The 18,420-nt window shown below is 47.5% G+C and overlaps 1 protein-coding gene across 5 annotated transcripts in view; it reads left to right on the forward strand.

Annotated features, from left to right (window-relative positions):
• Positions 1 to 18,420, forward strand: part of TMEM164 (transmembrane protein 164) — a 169,551-nt gene that overhangs the window by 122,412 nt on the left and 28,719 nt on the right. For all 5 annotated transcript variants that reach the window (XM_045472529.1, XM_045472528.1, XM_045472527.1 and 2 more), the window contains exon 5: positions 9,841 to 9,919. In XM_045472529.1, coding sequence (XP_045328485.1) covers positions 9,841 to 9,919 — 79 coding nt within the window. The remainder of the gene's footprint in view (positions 1 to 9,840; positions 9,920 to 18,420) is intronic.

Genomic DNA, 18,420 nt, shown 5'->3' on the forward strand with positions numbered 1-18,420 from the left:
AACCGTGAGAAATCAAGAGTCAGACACTCAGCCAACTGAGCCATCCAGGCACCCCTTTGACTTTTTGTTTTGTAATCAGGATTCAGTCAGGTTTCAAGATTGTTTTTTTTTTTTTTATTATATGAAATTTATTGTCAAATTGGTTTCCATACAACACCCAGTGCTCATCCCAAAAGGTGCTGTCCTCAATACCCATCACCCACCCTCCCCTCCCTCCCATCCCCCATCAACCCTCAGTTTGTTCTCAGTTTTTAAGAGTCTCTTATGCTTTGGCTCTCTCCCACTCTAACCTCTTTTTTTTTTTCTTTTTTTTTTTTTTTTTTTCTTTTTTCCTCCCCCTCCCCGATGGGTTCCTGTTAAGTTTCTCAGGATCCACATAAGAGTGAAACCATATGGTATCTGTCTTTCTCTGTATGGCTTATTTCACTTAGCATCACACTCTCCAGTTCCATCCACGTTGCTACAAAAGGCCATATTTCATTTTTTCTCATTGCCACGTAGTATTCCATTGTGTATATAAACCACAATTTCTTTATCCATTCATTAGTTGATGGACATTTAGGCTCTTTCCATAATTTGGCTATTGTTGAGAGTGCTGCTATGAACATTGGGGTACAAGTGCCCCTATGCATCAGTACTCCTGTATCCCTTGGATAAATTCCTAGCAGTGCTATTGCTGGGTCATAGGGTAGGTCTATTTTTAATTTTCTGAGGAACCTCCACACTGCTTTCCAGAGCGGCTGCACCAATTTGCATTCCCACCAACAGTGCAAGAGGGTTCCCGTTTCTCCACATCCTCTCCAGCATCTATAGTCTCCTGATTTGTTCATTTTGGCCACTCTGACTGGCGTGAGGTGATACCTGAGTGGGGTTTTGATTTGTATTTCCCTGATAAGGAGCGACGCTGAACATCTTTTCATGTGCCTGTTGGCCATCCGGATGTCTTCTTTAGAGAAGTGTCTATTCATGTTTTCTGCCCATTTCTTCACTGGGTTATTTGTTTTTCGGGTGTGGAGTTTGGTGAACTCTTTATAGATTTTGGATACTAGCCCTTTGTCCGATATGTCATTTGCAAATATCTTTTCCCATTCCGTTGGTTGCCTTTTAGTTTTGTTGGTTGTTTCCTTTGCTGTGCAGAAGCTTTTTATCTTCATAAGGTCCCAGTAATTCACTTTTGCTTTTAATTCCCTTGCCTTTGGGATGTGTCGAGTAAGAGATTGCTACGGCTGAGGTCAGAGAGGTCTTTTCCTGCTTTCTCCTCTAAGGTTTTGATGGTTTCCTGTCTCACATTCAGGTCCTTTATCCATTTTGAGTTTATGTTTGTGAATGGTGTGAGAAAGTGGTCTAGTTTCAACCTTCTGCATGTTGCTGTCCAGTTCTCCCAGCACCATTTGTTAAAGAGGCTGTCTTTTTTCCATTGGATGTTCTTTCCTGCTTTGTCAAAGATGAGTTGGCCATACGTTTGTGGGTCTAGTTCTGGGGTTTCTATTCTATTCCATTGGTCTATGTGTCTGTTTTTGTGCCATCAAGATTGTTTTTGACTGTTCTCTTTAATTTTTGTTCATTTAAAAAAATCTAGGCACAGTCTCTCCCAGCCCCTGCTTTCTTTCTTCATGGCAGTGAAATTTTGGTGACTCCGGGCCAGTCATTTTGTAGACTTTCGCACATTCTGAATTTGTCTGGCTCTTTTCTCGTGGCACCTTGTTGTTTTTAATGGCAGCATGGTATTCTGTTCTGTGAACGTATTGTGGTTTATCTTAAGTTGTGGGCATTCCTTCTGTGGCCTCCTCTAGCAAGTGGTATTATTTAGTTCCCAGGAGTTTGTGGCACCCGTAGGCCACAGTAAAAGTCTGTGGTCAGTTAATGAAGACAAAGTGTTCCAAAGCCGAACTCGGTTGGCAGGAACAGTACCAAAGGCAGCAGTAAGAGTGGATTGTGTCCCTTCCCCCACTAAAGGAGATGGATTATTGTTTTGGTCTGTTCAGGCTGCCATAACAAAGTACCACAGGCCCAGTAGCTTCTATAGCGGAGATGCATTTCTCACAGTTCTGGGAGCTGGAAGCCCCAAACTGGGGTGCAGGTGTGGTGTGGTGAGGGCCCTCTTCTGGACCGCAGGTTCCTTGCTGTGTCCTCAAGGGGTGACGGGGCCACGGGGAGCTCCCTGGGGCCTCGTATAAGGGCACTGATCCCATTCACAAGGGCTCCCCCCTCAAGACCTCATCACCTCCTAAAGCCCCCCACCTCTTAATACAATCCCATCGGGGCATGAATTGGGGGAGGGGTACAGACATTTAGACCATAAGCAGTTCTCTCTTCTGATTCTCTGATTTCTTGTGGGCATCGGGGGCTGAGCTGAGACCAGGGTCCTCCTCTTAGAACCCCCTATTCTTACTCTGCACCTCATCATCAGCCAGGGAGTGTTCTGGTAACGCCGAATTCTCTTGCCACGCAGCGCGAGCTCCAAAGTCGTGAGCTCCCTGGACTTCTAGCACACCCCTCCCTCGGACAGTTATCCTCCCTTCGCCTTGTCCTTCCCTTCTCATCTCCTGGAGCCCGAGCCGATACCCTCTCTCGTGTTCTGGGTCCCAGTCCATGCAGGACCTCTCACTGCCCAGCGTCTCCTGCCTATCTCACTTCTTCTGCTTCTCCCTCTCCACTCACCACTGGCTGCTTCCCTCCCTCCATAAATATGTTCCGGGCTCCCGTTCTTCACTGTTATCTCTCTGTAGATATGACCCTGGAGTTATGACTTTGTCTCTGTCCACCCATGCACTCTTGTTGGGAGGACCGTGGGCCCAGGGTCTGCAAAGTGGGGTGCGTAAGATGTTCTGTTGGGGTGCTTAGGAAAATGTTAGCATTTCTGTCCATCTTAGAGTTTCAGCTTCTTATTTTTCCATGCTAGTGTTTTTTGTTTTTTTGTGGGGTTTTTTGAGGTTTTTTTTGTTTTGTTTTTTGAGAGAGAGAGAGTGCAAGTGAGCGAGGGAGAGAGAGAGAGAGAGAGAGAGAGAGAGAGAATCTCAGGAAGGGCAGGAGGGAAAGGGAGAGAGAGAGAGAAGCGGGGACTCATCCAAAGTGGGGCTCATGTTCACCCAAAGCAGGGCTCGTGCTTACACAAAGTAAGGCTCGAGATCACCCGAAGCAGAGCTCGTGCTCACCAAAATGGGGCTCGAGCTCACCTGATGCAGGGCTCGAACTCATGAACCGTGAGATCATGACCTGAGTCGAAACCAAGAGTCGGATGCTTAAGTGATGGAGCCAACCAGGCGCTGCCTGACCTTATCCTTTTATCCATTAGCCTCCTCGACTTGACCATGAGCTCTTGTAGGGCAGAGACTGTGTCTTCATCATTGCTGTATACCCAGAGCCAGGCACATTTCCCTGCCACCTAGTAGTGTCTCAATAAGTGTTGTGTTGTTTTTTTTTTTTTCTTCTATTGATTGGATGAGAGTAAGAATAGGACTGTCGTGGGTAAGAAGAGGAGAGTGGTGCTGACAGCCCTTTGGGAGATAAAGAAGTCTCCAGGGAGAAGTTCTCACCTAGAGACAGGCCAAAAGAATGAATCACTTTGTGGGGGGGGGGGGGGCGCCTGAGTGGCTCAGGCAGTTAAGTGTCTGACTCTTGGTTTCAGCTCAGGTCATGATCTCATGGTTTGTGAGTTCAAGCCCCATGTTGGGTTCTATGCTGACAGTGCAGAACCTGTTTGGGATTCTCTCTCTCTCTCTCTCTCTCTCTCTCTCTCTCTGCCCCTAACTCTCCGTCTTTCTCAAAATCAATAAACAAACATTAAAAAAAAAAAAAAAGAATGAATCATGCTGGGAAGCTAAAGTTATCCTGGTAGTCGCCTGATAAATACACTGACGTGTGATTTAGGGCCATGGGACAGGCCCAGGCTCTACTCTTGCTGGAGGTTCTTGCTAAGGCAGAATGATTAGGTAAAAAGAGCTCCAGCTTTTGACCCAAAGAGGCCTCGCCTTAAGTCTTGCTGACTGGAATGGAAATCTGGCCTTTACCACTTACTGGCTGGATTAATGTTGAAAAGGAGGGGTAATAACAGCTAGCATTGATTAAGCACATATTGTATACCAGCACTGGGCCAAGAACTCTACATGCATTACATCACCTAATGTCACCACAGCTTAATGAGATAGGCATTATTATCATTCCTATTTTATAAATGAGCCACGTGAACCTCAACAAGATTAAGTGATTTGCCCAAAGGTGCTTTGCAACTAAACGATGGAGCTAGAATTTCAATCTGAGCAGCCTGGCTCTAGGCTGGCCATATTCATTTGGAAGTCATCAGTAGACAGAAGTCCTTTACAGCCAGGAGCCTGAATAAGGTTATCTAGTGAGTGAGAGCAGATAGAAAGAGAGCCAAGGACTTGGTTCTGAGCCCCTTCAATATAAGGGACAGAAGGAAGATCTGGTAATGGAGGTTGAGAAGGGGAGTCATTGAGGTAGGGAAAGAATAGGGGTGAAGTAAGATGAGGCCTGAAAATTGGCCAGGACCAACCGGCATGTATAGTTGCACAGGTTGTTAACTGCACAAGGGGGTGATTGTGCCAAAAATCTTTGGGACACCCTGGCATGGGGATGAAGAAGGGGTGGCTCCTTAAAGTTCACACAAAGATGTCACACGGGTGTGCTTCCGTCCTTGTTGCCCATTAGAATTAGGATGGGTGTCATGGGTAACCTCAGTAAAAGCAATTTGAGGGGTGTGGTGGGTGTGAAAATTTGGAGTGGATGGAAGGATAATTCAGAGGAGAGGACATGATGGCAATGAGAAGAGACAATCTTTCTGAGGACTTCTGTAAAAGGGAAACAGAGATATGGGGTGGGGGCTGGTGGGGAAAGCAAAGGCAAGAGTTTTTGCCTCTTTCGATGGAAGATATTGAAATGTACTTGTTTTCTGATAGGAATGATCCAGTGACAAAAAGGGACAGTTGCTGGTGTGACGTCCTGGAGCAGGCAAGAAGGAATGGGATCTAGCACACACGTGAGGGGACTGGCCTTAGCCAGCAGCGTGGTCGGGGGATCCTGAAGAGCAGCGGAAGAAAAGGCAGCTCTGGGGATGGGGCGCAGGGAGGAAGGAGACGTCGAGGCAGGTGCCCGCGGATGTCCTTTTCCCATTGCTCTTTTTTCCCCCGAATGGAGTAGGAAGGCATTTCACCAGCTGAGGGGCAGGACGGAGGAAGGTTTGAGGAAGGCGCAAGAAGTTGTAAAATAGTTGTCCAAGAGAGAGGAGAGCAAATGGATTGGGGCATGTGGACGGATGGTTGGGTAGCATTAAGACTTGCCGTCATGAATTTAAGGGGGGTTCACGGCATAGTTTTATATTTTTCTCCGGCAATGCTCACTTGCCTGGGGGGTAGAGACGGGAAGCCAGAGAGTTTGATTTAACCAGCAACGTGGATTTGTAAAGCAGGTAGGATAGAGTGGGAAGAGAATGTCCGGAGGGTTGAGAATGTGGGGAAGGGGCTGAAGGGCAAGTGTAGAAGTGAGGATGTGAAGTCGGTGAGGGGCAGTCAAAACGTGGTGGGATCAGTGGACCATAGGTCCCAGTGAAGTTGTAAGACAGATATGAGGCGAGTGAGTCATTGGCTAAGTAGGCTGTGGTCGTTGGAGAGTGGGGTACACGACAGGCCAGTGCTAACACTGTTGAGGCCACAGGCATTTTGACACATTTCCAACGCAGGAACGTTGGAAAAAATGACAAGAGAGGGAGGCAGAGTCTTCAAGGCCAAAGGGGAAATGCACGGGGAGACGGTCCATAGGTGGCCGCAAGAGCGGTGGGTAGTAGAGTCCAAGGGCATGAGATTCCGTTGGGGGAGTGGTTAGGAAGGAGGCAGAGAGAATGGCTGTGGAACAGCCAGCGGTGTAGAAGCAGCAGTGAGGAGCAGACAGGACCCCTCCTGGCCCCGTGGTACCGGGCAACATGGGAGGAGAACCACCCAGCACTTGAGAGGGCTGTAGGGGTGGCCATGACCTCAGAGGGGCAGGGAACCAGGTTTTCATTAAAGCAAGAAGGTGGAGGGACTTCTCAGAGGAGAGTTTGAGAATGAAGACGATTTCGAATAGTCCTTGGGTTCCAGAGGGTAGGCTGGAAGCGTTTCTAGAATTGAGGGAAGGTGAGAGATGAGGTCAGATTAGGGAGGGATTAGAATTCAGGTGTTGGGGGGGTGCCTGGGTGGCTCAGTCAGTTAAGCATCCAACTTTGGCTCAGGTCATAATCTCACGGTTTGTGAGTTTGAGCCCCATGTCGGGCTCTGTGCTGACAGCTCCAACAGCTTGGAGCCTGGAGCCTGCTTCGGATTCTGTGCCTCCCTTGCTCTCTGCCCGCCCCCCCCCCCCCCGCCCCTGCTTGTGCTGTCTCTCTCTCTCTCTCTCAAAAATAAATAAAAAACATTAAAAAAATTTAGAATTCAGGTGTTGGGTAGTGACCTGGGAGTTTGGGGCTTCTTATGGTGACTGAGGTGACCAAGGATGGAGGGCACGGTGGGATTGCTTGTCTCCATGGCAGAGCATGGGGGTGTGGCCGGCAGAGCCATATGCTAGGAAGAAGAAGGTCACACGCTTGCCATGGACGGAGTCTGTGCCCCTAATGTTTTAGGCAGTCTGAGTCCAGAGGCCTGGTGGGCTTTATCAGCCTGCTTTTTTTTTTTTTTTTACAGGTTTTTTTTTTTTTTTAATTTGAGAAAGATACGGAGAGCAAGCAAGGGAGGGGCAAAGAGAGAAGGAGACAGAGTCCTAAGCAGGCTCCATGCTGTCAGCACAGAGCCTGATGTGGGGCTCGAACTCACAAACTGTGACATCATGACCTGAGCCGAAACCAAGAGTTGGACTCTTAACTGACTGTGCTGCCCAGGTTCCCCTACAATAATCTTATAACAGCGTAATTATTTCCATTTTACTGGTGCCAAAACGGGTGGAGAGGTTAGGTGGCTTGCTTGAGACCAAAGGGCTCTTAAGGACATAATGAAATCTAGAAACACAGATTTGACAGTCTCCAAAATTTTTGCTCCTAGCCATAGTGCTAAACTGCCTCCCTGGACATTGCAGGTGAATGGTGTGCTTTCCAGGAGGTCTGTGAGTGCAGAGGGGTAAGCAGTAGCTAGAGTCTGGAAGGACATGGCAGGGGCCAGGGGCTGTGGGTCCTTAGCCCAGTTCTCTGCTCCGTGCTGTACAACGGCAGCTTGGTTTCCCAGGCCTGTTTCAGGGGAGGGAGGTCAAGTCCCGTAGGTACCTGAACGTTCAGATTACAGCCAGAGTGTTGGACCTTCCTGGGACCTTTTCCTCCTTGCCTCTTTTCTGGGTGAGCACAGTCAAGGCATTTAACCCTTCTGTGCCTTGGGTTCCTCATCTGTCAGATGACACTTGGCCTGCCGGCCTCATGGGGTTTTTGAGAGGAATGAGGAGGGTCATGGATATGGAAATGGTTGAAAAAGCATGAAGCAATACCCAACTCAAGATGGTAGGGTGATCCTGGATCGTATGACCATTGAGGGTCCAGTATGGACCCCCGAGACCTCCAGAGCTCATGCTGGTGATTCCCATTGTCAAACCTTTTCTAGCTATTCCAGCATGGTCTGCAGAGCCACGTGGAACCTCATCTCTTTTTCTGGGATTTTCACATCCGCCTGTGAACATAAAATAGTACTTGGGCATCATCTGGGTCCGTGGGCAGTTTTCCTTCTGCGTGGGTTTTTCTTTCTTTCTTTGTTTAAAGTTTATTTATTTATTTTGAGAGAGAGAGAAAGCATGAGTGGGGGATGGGCAGAGAGAGAAGGAGAGAGAGAGAATCCCAAGCCCAATGTGGGGCTCGAACTCACAGACTGTGAGATCATGACCTGAGCTGAAATCAAGTTGGAAGCTTAAACAACAGAGCCACCCAGGCACCTCTTTCTCTCTCTCTCTCTTTTTTAATGTTTAATTTATTTTTGAGAGAGAGAGAGAACATGCACAAGAGAGAGAGAGAGCACGGGGAAGGGGTGGAGAGAGAGAAAATCCCAAGCAGTCTCTGTGCTGACAACAGCAAGCCCGATTCGGGACTTGAACTCAGGAACCGTGAGATCATGACCTGAGCCAAAGCTGGATGCTTAACCCACTGAGCCACCCAGATGCCCCTGTGGGTTTTTATTTTCAAGGGCCGGAGCCAGCATCTCTGTTCATGGTCTACAGTCATCACAGCTGCCATTCTGGGGGGCTCTGCCATCTTTTGGTTTTTAGCCCTTGGCACAAGGCATGCTTGGGCTTTCACGCCTGGGGAGCCCATAACTGCCTCGTCTCATTAGCGTGCAGTCTTAGTTCTGTGCTTGCCTTGTAGGGAATAAGGAGGCAGGCACCTTCCCCTGGGTGTTCTTGTCTCTCTCGGCTTCCGTCTAGGGGTGTGCGTGCGTGCGTGTGTGTGTGTGTGTGTGTGTGTGTGTGTGTATTGCAGGCTGTGTAAGCCCCAGAGGCCAGGCTTCTTGCCAGCTGCTGAAGTTTATTCCCCCAGAATTGTGTTAGCCACCCAGCTGTTTGCATTCCTAGCCCTCTGCCAAAGTCAGTGGCGCGGTCCCCATGCCAGGTGGAAACCACGCTCTGCTTGGGTAATCCAGGGCTTCCATTTTGTGAGGGATGGGAAACAGCAGTGAGTGAGCAGGCGTGTTGGGTGGAGGGAGGATGGGGCCCCTCCTTTTGGCACGCCATGTCGGAACTGGCCCAGCTGCTTGGTCTTCACCCAAAAGTAGGGCTAACTGTGGACTGACCCCAAATATCCAGTGGGGAAACTCTTTATTCTTGGATCCAGACCAGACCAGGCCTAGCAATTGCCTTTTTGTTTTTTATTTTTTTGGAAATCTGGAAAATGGGACTAATAAATCCTATGCCGCACGTTCTCCATGTCAGATGAGAAATAAGCTTTTAAATCATTCACCACCTTGGGGCGCCCGGGGGGCTCAGTGGGTTAAGCATCCGACTTCGGTTCAGGTTGTGATCTCATGGTTCGTGAGTTCGAGCCCTGCATTGGGCTCTGTGCTGAAAGCTCAGAGCCTGGAGCCTGCTTCAGATTCAGTGTCTCCCACTCTCTCTGCCCCTCCCCTGCTCACGCTCTGTCTCTGTCTCTCAATAATAAAGCAACACAAAACTGGGGTGCCTGAGGGGCTCAGTCGGTTAAGCATCTGACTATGGCTCAGGTCATGATCTCACGGTTCATGGGTTCGAGCCCTGTCTCAGGGTCTGTGCTGACAGCTCAGGGCCTGGAGCCTGCCTAGGATTCTGTGTCTCCCTCTCTCTCCGGCCCTCCCTGGCTTGCGCTCTGTGTCTCTCTCTCAAAAATAAACAAACATTAAAAAAAATTAAAAATCATTTACCACCTCCTCATCTGGAGCAAGAAGTGACATTACATTGTGTTTTCTCAAGCATATTCTGCAGAATACTGAGTGTTCTTTGGGGAAGAAAAGGCACTGGCTAAGTTTGGGAAACACTGGATAAACAATTGTTAGCAAATTCTGTAGTGGCAGAGACCACCCAGATCCTCAGTATACCACGAATAGCCGTGGTGAATCTCCTGGGGATCTAGTATATGCAAAATTTCTTACATCAACTGGCTGCTTTCTTTTAGTGAAATGTTTTTTCAAGTACCATCGCTGCCAAACGTGCTTTGGAAGATGCCGGGCCGAGGTCATAAGTGTATATTCATTTTATTCTTTTTTTTCACTGTGGTTGTGAAGGGACATGAGCACTTGCAATGCATGGCTTGGCTAAGATGTAGGTCCTAAAGAGCAAGGGTGGTCCACTTCAGAAGCTGTTGACATAAGTGATTCCTGCTCTGTGACACCTCTCTCCCTCCTGTCCTTACAGCTCCCCTTTGAATTGGAGATTTACTACATTCAGCATGTTATGCTCTACGTGGTGCCCATCTATCTGCTTTGGAAAGGAGGTAAGCCCCCCCCCCCCCCGCCCCCCAGCACAACGCCAGTGCCACTCCCGCCTATCCACCCCATGCCTAGCCACTCCCACGCCTAGCCACTGCCACACCTAGCCACCTCACCCCTAGCCACTCCCATGCCTAGCCACTCCCACAGCTAGCCACCCCACACCTAGCCACTCCCATGCCTAGCCACTCCCACACCTAGCCACCCCACACCTAGCCACTCCCACGCCTAGCCACTCCCACACCTAGCCACCCCACACCTAGCCACTCCCACACCTAGCCACCCCACACCTAGCCACTCCCACACTTAGCCACTCTCCCACCTAGCTGCTCCCTTCTGTTCTGGGGAATCCTCATGTATTGGATGCCCACCAGGATCTTGAGCTACTGCCAGGCTGGGTTTCTGCAGTATCCTTTATGCCACACACCAGGGGGTGAGCAGATGGGCGTGGATAAGGCCTGCAAAGAATCTGGGGGCTTTTCAGAACCCTTGTTTGTGCCTTGTGGGTAAGCACGCTGCTGCTGTGTGTCCTGGGGCCTAGGCCTTGGGCTCGTTGTCTGTGGTGACATTGGGTTTGCATGGAAACCCCCGCAGCCCCGATTCTGTCACTCACTTGTGCAGTGCCTCCCCCGTTGCGTCAGTGTGCAGTATAGGGTAGGAGGAGAGAAGGAAGCACTCAGCCCTGTCGAGAGCAGGACCTTGTGCTCTTGCTTATTGTATCCATCCTCTCAGAACCAAAGAAGATATTGAGAGGGTCAAGAAGTTCAGGGACTGTGAGGTTCTAGGGCTGAGGAAAGAAGCAGGTAAAAGAACAGTGACCACCGTGTAAAACAAACCATTGACAATCTTGATCTTGTCATGAGGGAGGGACCTCCAACTTGGTAGAGATGGCCTTGAAAGGAAAGCTGATCTCTTTGTGACCTCACAGTGACCCTTAAGTTATCCCCCTCCCCCTTCTATTATGTGGTACATGAGAGGGGACTAGCCTCTCTGTCTTGGTTGCTGGGACTTCTCTGGGGGACCAACGCCACTATCTCACCTCAGGCCACCAAGGCTTTCATTTCTATCACGTTGAAAATGACACAAGGCCATGTGGGCCCTTAAAGCCACTGGAAGATGGTTTGGAAGTTGTGCTTCCTCTAACTCAGGAATCCTGGCAAATCTGAAGAACTTTTGGCAACCTGGGGACACATTGGAGGACGGGTACCGTTGCTCTCGGTGGAGTCTCCTGTCAGTCAAGAGATCTGCCCCCCTGTGCCCTGGTTTCTGTCAGATAGCATTTTTTCTTAGGACTGGTCTCAATGTTCTTTGAGGCTGTTTTTACCCCGTGCAGCCCCTTGGGGGTCTCACAGACTCAGAGAGCACCTTCTTTGAATTTGCTCTAAATGTACTGTTTCCCCCTCTAAGCTGTAGGGCAAGTCTCCATATCCAGGAGACGTGTGCCATTTTTCAGGTATGTCTCCTGTGGCACAGGAAGCAGCTTGCTAATAATACTCAAGTCTGGGGGATACACTCATTCTGAATAGAACCAGGCAGGCAGCTATCTCTGCATTCCAGAAGCAACCCCCCTCTCCTTTCTGAGGGATGAGATGCAGGTTTTGGCCCAACGTGCATGGCCATTAGTTAAGCCTACTTGGCTCCGAGGTGCCCATAAAAATCTGTTAGGTGGCTGAGCCAGACTATTCTGAGATGGAAAATACCAAGTAGCCATCCCCAGTACCCCCTCCCCACAAAAAACCCCTCACAGTCTGGGAAGCTGCAGCTTCTAGAAGTGCTAGGTTCCACTGCAGCCTTCTGTTGAATCTGTCGCCACACTGTTTGGGGTAACTGAGCCGAGGAAGCAGGGATGCCAAGGCTTAATTCCAATTTATTTCTCACTGTTAGTGATTCTTTCCTCTTTCCTCTGGTGCCTGGCCCAGAGTAGAGGCTGTAAAAACAGTAACGGTAATAATAGCCACAGTAAATATCAGCTTTTTATTGTTTCCTGTGTGTGAGATACTTTGCTAGGCACACTTTGTGTGTTTTCTCATCCAACTAACCCTGGTGAAAATGCCCCTTCTACAAAGGAGAAAGCCAAGGCTCAGAAATGTTAGGTACCTTGCTCACAGCCATCAGTAGCAGAGCCAGGATTCAAAGCCTGGCCTCGATTCCCTCTCAAACCAGTCCTTTTCTCCACGTGCCTCATTGTCCTAAAAGGCAGGCACCTGTCCCCTAACCACACAGCAGGTTGGGAGTCTCCCCTCCAGCCACCCCCACATGTATTTGTTGAACACTTACTACGAACCCAGCATTTGTACTAGGGAATCAGAGATTCCCTGCTATAGGGAGGCTGTGCGGGAAGAGAGCCTTGGGAGTGTAAACCAGCAGGGATAAGTGCGACAGAGGGCGCCATAGGAACAGAACAGGATTTATTTGTCACCACTTCTGGGCTCTTAAGAAGCCTTGGCTTCTTTTCTGGCTCTTTGCTGTCATCTGCTGTTCATTTGGGGGAAATTATATGCACTTAGAGAAAAGTCTGTTTTTCCTAAGGCTGGTTTCAGTCTTTGGTCCCGAGTCTTGGACCTGGGCCTTGCAGAGGACAAATCGATCTGGAGTGAGCAGTGGAAGATGATTCTCTGTAAATCAAAAAAGCTGAGGGTTTAGGGGGTTCTCTTTCCTAGAAGTCTTGTAATTTTCCAAAAGTAACTGACTTTGGAGTTTATACCCAAGGCAAGACAGCTCTCCTGTAGATACCTCCCATGGCCAGGAGCCCTGTTTTCCTGAAAGGCAAAATTGTGCTGCTTTCTGTGGCCTGGGTGGGGGCGGAGTTCAGTAGTACCTAGTGGGATCCCCTCCCTCCTTCATTACTACAGTCCTTCAGCATGGCCGTAGTGACTGTGACATCCTGTGTCCACACTGTTCTTTTTTTTTTTTATTAAAAATGTTTTTAATGTTTATTTTTGAGAGAGAGAGAGAGACAGACAGACAGACAGACAGGGTGCCAGTGGGGGAAGGGCAGAGAGAGAGGGAGATGCAGAATCTGAAGCAGGCACCAGGCTCCGAGCTGTCAGCACAGGGCCCGACGTGGGGCTCAAACCCATGAACAACCTGAGTCGAAGTCAGACACTTAACCAACTGAGCTACCCAGGCACCCTTGTCCACACTGTTCTTTTTTTCCTCCAGCCTTCCTTTTTATTTCTGTTTCCTTTCCTCCCAGCTCTTTGCCTTTGGCTCTCTGGAACTACATTTGACTCTTTTTTTTTTTTTTTTTTAATTTTTTTTTTTCAACGTTTTTATTTTTGGGACAGAGAGAGACAGAGCATGAACAGGGGAGGGGCAGAGAGAGAGGGAGACACAGAATCGGAAACAGGCTCCAGGCTCTGAGCCATCAGCCCAGAGCCCGACGCGGGGCTCGAACTCACAGACTGCGAGATCGTGACCTGGCTGAAGTCGGACGCTTAACCGACTGCGCCACCCAGGCGCCCCCTACACTTGACTCTTGAACAGTGCACAGGTTAGGGATGCGACCCCCACCCCCTCCACAGTCTAATAGCCGTGTATAAATTTACTCCCTCAAAACATAACTACTAATAACCTTTCATTGACCAGAAGCCTTATTGATAATGTAAACAGTGGAAGAACACAGATTTTGCATGTTATATGTATTATGTACTGTATTCCTGCAATAAAATCACCTGGAGAAAAGAAAATGTTATTAAGAAAATCCTAAGGGAGACAAAATACATTTACTGTACTGCTCTGTATTTATCAGAAAAAATCTGCACGGGAGTGAACTTGCAAAGGTTCAAACCCGTGCTGGTCAAGGGTCAACTGTATATTTTTTATAACCCCCAGCCCAACCAGCTCTTCACAGAACACCAAGTCCTCCTGTGTCTTGCCTGGAGCTCCCCCCAGTGGAGGCTGCTCTTCCTTTTCTGCCCCCTGTGCTGTCGAGCCCCCCCACTGTCACCCCCCCCCCCCAGACTAATATTTCATCTCTCAGGTGGAAGTGCTTTTTCCTTTACCATTCTCTCCACCTTTTCTTTTCACCACTACCACCACCTAACCCCTCATCCGCTTCTCCCATGTTCCTAGATGCCTTTGGCCCCTGGTGCTCAGTATTTCCATTACAACTCTGGCCAGCATCGGGAGAGGCTTCCAGGGAAGACCACTCGCCCCACCCAGCTTCTCAAAGTTTGGGTGTCTCCACCTCAGTGACTTCTGTGTCTTCTTCTCTTCAGCTGACTGACTTTGCCCCCCCTTCCCCCGAAACTCCTCTGTCTGAGATCATTAGCCCCTGCATCCCTTTCTGTGACCCAAATCTCTACTCTTTTCAGCCTCCTCCCCTCAAGCTTCCTGTCCTTCCCACTCTTGATAGATGTACCCCCAACAAATGACTGGGAAAACAGATTTCCAGGTGCGAATTCCCTCGGTTATTTCCCTCTGCTCTAAAAGCTGCTTCACTCACCCCTGTCCTGACATCGTTCCCTCTCATCTTGGAGGAAGTGTTTTTGTGGTAATCTCGCATCCCTTCCCCTCCTCCAGAACTTCATTCCATCAAGTAGTCAGTCACTTGTCTCCTGGATTTCAACCCTTTCTTCACTACTGGTTTTTCGGCCAAGAAGGATGCCAAAGTCTTCCCCTTATAATTTTTTTTAATGTTTGTTTATTTTTGAGAGAGGCTGGGGGAGGGGTAGAGAGAGAGGGAGAGAGAATCAGCAGAGAGCCGGATGCGGGACTCGATCTCATAAACCTTGAGATCATGACCTGAGCCGAAATCGAGTCGGACACTTAAACGACTGAGCCACCCCGGTGTCCCAGCATCTTCAAAGATTAGTCCAACAAGATTTTCTAAATCTCAGTTCTTTGGGTGTGACAATTCTTGCCTAATCCACAGTGTCATCTGTATTATTATGTCTATGATATATGTCCTTAAATCTACTAATTTTTCTTTTTCCTAAAATATCTTTCTGCTCCATGAAATCCTGGGTTCAGTGCGCTGGTTACTTATTTTAATACACTTAAATTTTTTTTTAACGTTTATTATTTATTTTTTGAGAGAGAGACAGAGCATGAGCAGGGGAGGGGCAGAGAGAGAGGGAGACACAGAATCCGAAGCAGGCTTCAGGCTCTGAGCCACCAGCACAGAGCCCGACACGGGCTCGAACCCATAAGCTGTGAGAACATGACCTGAGCCAAAGTCAGATGCTTAACTGACCCAGGCACCCCTTACATGTTTAAATTGACATTCAGTTTCCTCTTCCCTGACCTATGTGTTCCTCTCATGTGTTCATTTTTCCCTTATGTTATTGGCCTTTTTAACAAAATTGAATCTTAGGAGCTCTTTATATGTAATTTATATATTTTACATATTTGTTTATATTTCTCCATAATATAAACATATGTTTACACATTTCTATATAATTATTTTTCCGTATAAGTTTTTCTAGATAATATAAATATCTTTCTCTATAATGTAAATATTTTTCTGTGTATTTCTATATAAATATTAGGAGTTCACCCTTTGTGATCTGCACTGTAGATCTTTTTCCCAGTTTTGTCATTTGTTTTTTTTTTTTTATCTTCTGATTTATTTAGGTAGGATGTTTACATCTCTATGCAATTTAATTTATTTTTATCATATAGCTTCTGAATTTTGAGTTATGGTTAGGAAGTCCTTCCACACCCCGAGGTTATAAAAAATATATCCCGGGGGCGCCTGGGTGGCTCACTCGGTTAAGTGTCTGACTTCAGCTTGGGTCATGATCTTGGGATTCATGGGTTCAAGCCTCACATCACACTTTGTGCTGGTGGTTTGGAGTCTGCTTGGGATTCTCTCTCTCTCTCCCTCTCTGCCTCTCCCCCACTCATGCTCGCTCTCGCTCTCTCTCTCTCCCTCTCAAAAATAAATAAACATTAAAAAAAAAGACAAATCCAGGGTGCCTGAGTGGTTCAGTGGGCTGAACGTCCAACTCTTGATTTTGACTCAGGTCATGATCTCGTGTTCCTGAGATCGAGCCCCATGTCGGGCTTTGTGCCGCACATGGAGCCTGCTTGAGATTCTCTCTCTCCCCTCTCTCTCTGCCCCTTCTCCACTTATGCTCTCTCTCTCAAAATAAATGAAATAACTTAAAAAATATATATATTATATTATATATAATATATATTATTATAATTATTATTTTTAATAATTTTAATTTTAATTAAATTAAATTAATTAATTTAAATATAAAATTAATTAAAATTTAATTAATTAATTAAATTAATATTGATTTTAATTAAAAATAATTATTATAATTATTATTATAATATATTATCTATATTATATATAGTATATTATATATATATCCCATATTTTCTTTGCCTGTGTTAATAGTTCCATTTTTTTTAACCTTTAAATCTCTCATCCACTTGGGATTTATCCTGAGATACAGTGTGAGATAAGGATCCAATTTGATTTCCAGATGGCTTCTCATTTGTCCCAAGACCATTGAGCGAATAGTCCGGCACAATCAGGTGTGCTTGTGGGTAGGACCATGCTGACCGATGTGAAGAGTGATCACTGTTCTCTGCTTTTTTTACCCACCTAATTGTTTCTGAAATCCATTCTCTCCCTGCCTTGGGCTGGCCCTTCCTCATGTCGCACCTTAGCCGCGACACTGGCTCTGTGTGGTCTCCCCAGCTCCCCCTACCAACAACCTGTCCCTGTAGCTTCCAAAGCTATTTTCAAAGCCCAAATAGGATCACAGCACCTCCCTATTTGGAAACTTTCGGTGGCTCTCCCTTATCCCCAGAGCCCAGTGCATTTTGCAGGCGTCTTCTCTGTATGTTCCTCCCTTCCTTGTGTTCTGAACTTGGGTATTACCAAGATCCTTAGGGGCCTCCCCCCTCACCAAGTTTACCGTTTACTTTGCTGCCTCTGCGTCCTGAAGATGCCATGACTTCTGCCGGGAACGCCCTTCTCCAGCTTGGTGGCCTGGAAAGCATTCATATTTCCAAACTCAACCTCGGCCGCTAGCTTCTCCAGGCAGCCCACTGGAACTGTTCTGTGGCTGTCCTTCTGCAGTGCACACGTGAGACATGCCTGTCTGCCTAAGGACAGGAAGTGTTCTTTTTTTTTTTTTTTTTTTCAACGTTTATTTATTTTTGGGACAGAGAGAGACAGAGCATGAACGGGGGAGGGGCAGAGAGAGAGGGAGACACAGAATCGGAAACAGGCTCCAGGCTCTGAGCCATCAGCCCAGAGCCTGACGCGGGGCTCGAACTCCTGGACCGCGAGATCGTGACCTGGCTGAAGTCGGACGCTTAACCGACTGCGCCACCCTGGCGCCCCTAGGAAGTGTTCTTTAGTTCTTAGTATTTCAGGGCTGAATGAATGAGGACCTATATAGATACCCGCACACTGCACATTTTACATATCTTATTATGCATCTTAGAAGCTGGCATTTATGGTGCGTTGTCCATGAACTAGGCACTGGGTAAGTGTTTTACTTGCATGACCTTGATCTCTCATTTAATCCCTGTAAGTCCACTAGCACATGATCTTGGATGAGAAAAAAAAATCACGTCTTCAGTTGCATTAACTCCAACTGACATCTAGCATTACTTTCAGTGCAGAAACGTAGGCAACAAACCACAGCTTTAGCAGCACTCATGGATGTTTTTGTTAATGTAAATCGGTTTCTCCTCCTATTACAGCTGCTGTAGGGATTTCAAAAAATCATTGGCACCTCCTCATTACCTGCAAATGTAAAAACCTTAATTTTTTAAAGTACTTCGACAATTATTTCAGTGTTACTGTTTGCTTTTGTTATCCTTTTTTATTTTGTATACTTAAAAAGATTTATTCTGAGGGGCACCTGGATGGCTCAGTCAGTTAAGCGGCTGACTTGATTTCGGCTCAAGTAGTGATCCCAGGGTCATGGAATCGAGCCCTGTGTCAGGCTTCATGCTAGGTGTGTGGAGCTTGCTTAAGATTTTGGGGCATCTGGGTGGCTCAGTCGGTTAAGCATCGGACTTCAGCTCAGGTCACGATCTCGTGATTTGTGAGTTCAAGCTCCGTGTCGGGCTCTGTGCTGACAGCTCAGAGCCTGGAGCCTGCTTCGGATTCGGTGTCTCCCTCTCTCTCTGCCCCTCCCCCACTCACACATTGTCTCTGAAAAAAAATGAATAAATGTTAAAAAAAAAAGATTCTTTCTCTCCCTCTCTCTGCCCCTCCCCTGCTCATTTTCATTCTCATTCTCTCTCTCTCTCTCTCAAAAAAAAAAAAAAAAAAAAAAACAAAACACCTTTTATTCTGAGAGGGGAGGCCCCAAATCAGCCATGGGGTCCACAGCACCACAAAGGTCAGGAGCCCCTGCACTAGACTTTCAACTGGCATTAGAAACCAGGCAGACAAGCTTCACCACCACCCAGTGCTACTCCCCCATGTTGTCGCTGAGTTCTGACAGACTGTGAGTTCGAATCCTGATTCTGGCACTTAGGTGAGTGCCTTAAACCTCTTTGCATCTGTTTTCTTATTTGTAAA

This window comes from Leopardus geoffroyi, chromosome X (genome assembly GCF_018350155.1).
Source record: "Leopardus geoffroyi isolate Oge1 chromosome X, O.geoffroyi_Oge1_pat1.0, whole genome shotgun sequence".
Taxonomy (NCBI): Eukaryota; Metazoa; Chordata; class Mammalia; order Carnivora; family Felidae; genus Leopardus; species Leopardus geoffroyi.